Raw genomic sequence first — 3811 nt, forward strand, 5'->3', positions numbered from 1 at the left:
TTAAACGTCGGTTAAACTTTGATCCACACATTAATACACCTCACTACATTATTGATATGCATCAGAGAGATTGTTTGGTTTTTCACACAATTTTTTTTTAATTGAAAAACAAAGTTACAATTAACAAACTTTATGTTTTATCGTTATTTAATTTATTCAATAAATAATTACATGTATTTCGAGATTTTTAGTGAAATAAAAATATTTTAAAAAACTAGACTATATATTTAAGACAAACGAAAAAACTATGTATAATTGAGATGAACGCATTCTAACATTCTGAAAACATATGCTTATCTTGGAGAGGATAGAAACATAATGAGAAACAGAGACGGATGTATTTTAGGGCTGTACTGCCCAGCCCATTTTTTTAATAATTTAGCGACGGTTTTTCAAAACCGTTGCTAATATTTGCGACGGTTTTAGTAAAACCGCCGCCGATGTGGATCGGCGACGGTTTTAATTACACCGTCGCTACTAGTGACGGTTTATTCAAACAGTCGCTAATAACAGTCGCTGTTAGCGACTGTTTTTTGAAAAACCGTTGCTAATAGCGACGGTTGTTTCAAAAACCGTCGTACATCAATGTCTTAGTACAATCAAGTCCCGTCCATTTACAAGGATGAGACCAAATTCATCCCATATCCTCTGATCCGCCCCACCTCAATTCTACACAATTTCTTTCCCAAGTCCCAAGTCCTTTAGCGACAGAATAGAATTGCGGACTCTTGAAGAAATCGAATTGCTCATCGGCAAGGCAACAATCCAGGTAAGAATCGGCCATACATTTTTTATTTTGTTTTTTATAGCTTCTCTGTGTGTGATTTGTGGTTTCTTGATTGTTTGTTGTTGAGTTGTTGATTGACTATTACTTGTTTATTTGTTTAATAATTATTTTATTCTTGTTTAGGATTATAAATTGAACTATTTCAAAATGGAATATCAATCTGCTGCAAAGAAAGGAAAAACATTGATATCCTCTTTCTTTAAGAAGAGAGATCGTCAAGCTAGTGAAGATACTTCAATTCCTACGGTCCTTACAATGCAACATCAATCCAGTGAAAGTCTTCTATTTCCCAATATCCAAATTCCTTCATGTTCCTCTCCTAGAGACGATCATCAGTCTTCGTCTACTTTTATTGAACGAGATCCGAGAAAAAGAAAACAGATATGTGAATATCATGTTAATGTACGAGATGAGATAAGACGTTCATATCTAAATATGTGGCCTTATCAACCAGATATGTTGGAGTATCCAGGTACAAAATTTGGAAGCCAGAATCGTCGTTTTCAGAAAAAATGGTTTCAGAAATTTTATTGGTTGGGGTATTCGCCTTCAACAAATAAGGCATATTGTTTCTATTGTTTTCTTTTCCTGAATGATGTTAATTCATCTAATATCTCGGCATTGGTCAATGAAGGATTTGACAATTGGAAAAGGGTAAACCAAGGAAAAACATGTGCTTTTCTTGCCCATATAGGTTCTGCAGCTTCTTCACCTCATACTATGTGTGAGAGAAGGGCTGAAAATTTGATGAAGTCCTCACAACATATTGATAAAGTGATGCATGCACAATCTAAAGAGGAAAAAGAGAAAAATCGTCTGCGTTTGAGCACCTCAATTGTAGCTGTTCGTTGGCTAGCACTTCAAGGTTGTTCTTTTAGAGGTAACGATGAATCTCTATCTTCATCTAATCGTGGAAATTTTCTTGAATTGGTGAAGGCTTTTGCAAAAATGAATATAGAAATTGATGAAGTTGTGCTTGAGAATGCTCCAAAAAATGCCCAATATATCGCTCCAGAAATTCAGAAAGAGATTTTACATATTATGGCCAATAGAGTACGACAGATGGTTCGTGAAGAAGTTGGAGATAAATACTTCTGTATTCTTGTTGATGAAGCCCGAGATATATCTAAACGAGAGCAAATGACCATTATATTGAGGTTTGTGAACAATCATGGGATTTTGACAGAAAGATTTTTTGCCATCAAAAATGTTAGTGACGCTACCTCAATGAATTTGAAAAATGAGATATCAAATGTTCTTGTTCATCATGATCTCCATGTTAAGAAAATCAGAGGCCAAGGATATGATGGTGCTAGCAATATGCGTGGAGCGTGGAATGGACTTCAAGCATTATTTCTCAAAGATTGTCCCTATGCATACTATGTCCACTGTTTTGCATATCGTTTACAACTGACATTGGTTTCTGCAGCTAAGGATGTTAGTGTTATTTGGGAATTCTTTTCTCATTTGGACAATATTGTTAATATTGTCACTTCTTCTACTTTAATAATATATAACTTATCATATTGACTTCAAGCCCCCCAAACTCTTATTCCTGGATCCGTCCCTTGATGAGAAACAAGTAATTAACATATAAGTGAAATACGAAGCGACTGAATTACTAAATTTGAGTTTATTTTTTGGAGAAATCGACCGCCATTAAAATCTAAAGAAATTGTATGGACGACCAGTGATGATGAAACAATTAAATGCATGAAGCTGTCAAACATAAATTAACCGATCTTTCATGTTTACTTGACCCAAAGAAAACACACTTATGGTAACGGATAATAATTATATATATACATACGAGACAGTATAGTAAAAACCATGAAACTCAGGATGGATAGCGCCACAGAGACTTGTAATCAGGCGAAATTACTTGCACAGTCCATGGCGCTATCCCTCCTGAGCTTTATGGCTTGCTCATACTTGCAGCAATCCCCCTAGTTCAAGCCGCTGTCGAAATGCGAGCGCACACATAAATATATGTAACATGAATACTAAAGCTTCATACTGAAGAAGTGATACATATGAACCAGAGTGAGTGGGTATTTATAGCAGCAGAGTCACATGGGCAACGACAGAACAACGTGCGTCATCAAGTTTCTCCAGTAGAGAGACAAGAAGCTCCGAAATCTTTGACTAAATTTTCGTGTCATGAAAACCACAGGCACACTTAAGATATAGGTAGCATATGATTTTAATGCAGCCCCGCAAACTCCTATGTGACTTGTTATCCTTTGGAAAGAGTTAATGGTTATTTAGTAATATAACTTTTTGTTGTATATTTTATATTATATATATATATATATATTTCTTCGTCTCAAATATATAGATCATATTTCTTATTTCGATTGTTCCGATTTCTATATTTAATAACATTTTAAATTTTTTAAACTAAGATATATATCACTATTAACAAAGTTTTGGAAAATATGAAACTATTTTTTAATTGAATTAAATAAGAATGAAAAAGGAAATTTGGTTGTGAATTTAATTTTTCAATTATTTTCTTAATCGGTGTGAAAGAACAAACAAATATGTATATTTGGGATTAAATGAAAACTATATATTATTTGGGATGGATAGAGTATAATTATTTATTTTTCACATAAATTAAGAAAATTATTGAAAAAATAAAATTTACAAACAAATTTTTTTTTTATTTGGACGTATTTTTATTCATTTTAAAAACTTGTAGTACGTTTTTTATTATTTAAGTCACAAGAATATAACAATAGAAAATAAGAAATTTTTTTTGCCAAACATAAAAACTAGATTATATATTCGAGACAATTGAAAATAAAAAAAAAAAATCTATAGGAGAATATATATTTATATATGACCCACCGAGTATAAATTATAAAGAAATTAGAGCGAAGATTCAAAGGAAATTCCACATTCTTATGACCTTACGCTGACTCGTACGGGTGCATGGCAGATTGAAAGGTCAAAAACACTGAAATCTATACTCACTTTCACGCCCCACGAGACGAGGAATGGTCACCTGATGTATAGTAT

At 33.1% G+C, this 3811-nt stretch overlaps 1 protein-coding gene across 1 annotated transcript; it reads left to right on the forward strand.

Moving 5' to 3' along the window:
* Positions 1-1507: 1507 nt before the first annotated feature.
* LOC142550755 (uncharacterized) lies at positions 1508-2317 on the forward strand. Its single transcript, XM_075659821.1, has one exon. It carries the CDS (start codon positions 1508-1510, stop codon positions 2315-2317), a length of 810 nt encoding a protein of 269 aa, XP_075515936.1.
* The last annotated feature ends 1494 nt before the right edge of the window (positions 2318-3811 follow it).

The sequence above is a fragment of the Primulina tabacum genome, chromosome 7 (genome assembly GCF_025594145.1).
Source record: "Primulina tabacum isolate GXHZ01 chromosome 7, ASM2559414v2, whole genome shotgun sequence".
Classification (NCBI taxonomy): Eukaryota; Viridiplantae; Streptophyta; class Magnoliopsida; order Lamiales; family Gesneriaceae; genus Primulina; species Primulina tabacum.

What these genes read in the sequence shown, in the direction of transcription:
- LOC142550755 (XM_075659821.1), top strand. Translation starts at nt 1,508, where the DNA reads ATGTGTGAGAGAAGGGCTGAAAATTTGATGAAGTCCTCACAACATATT.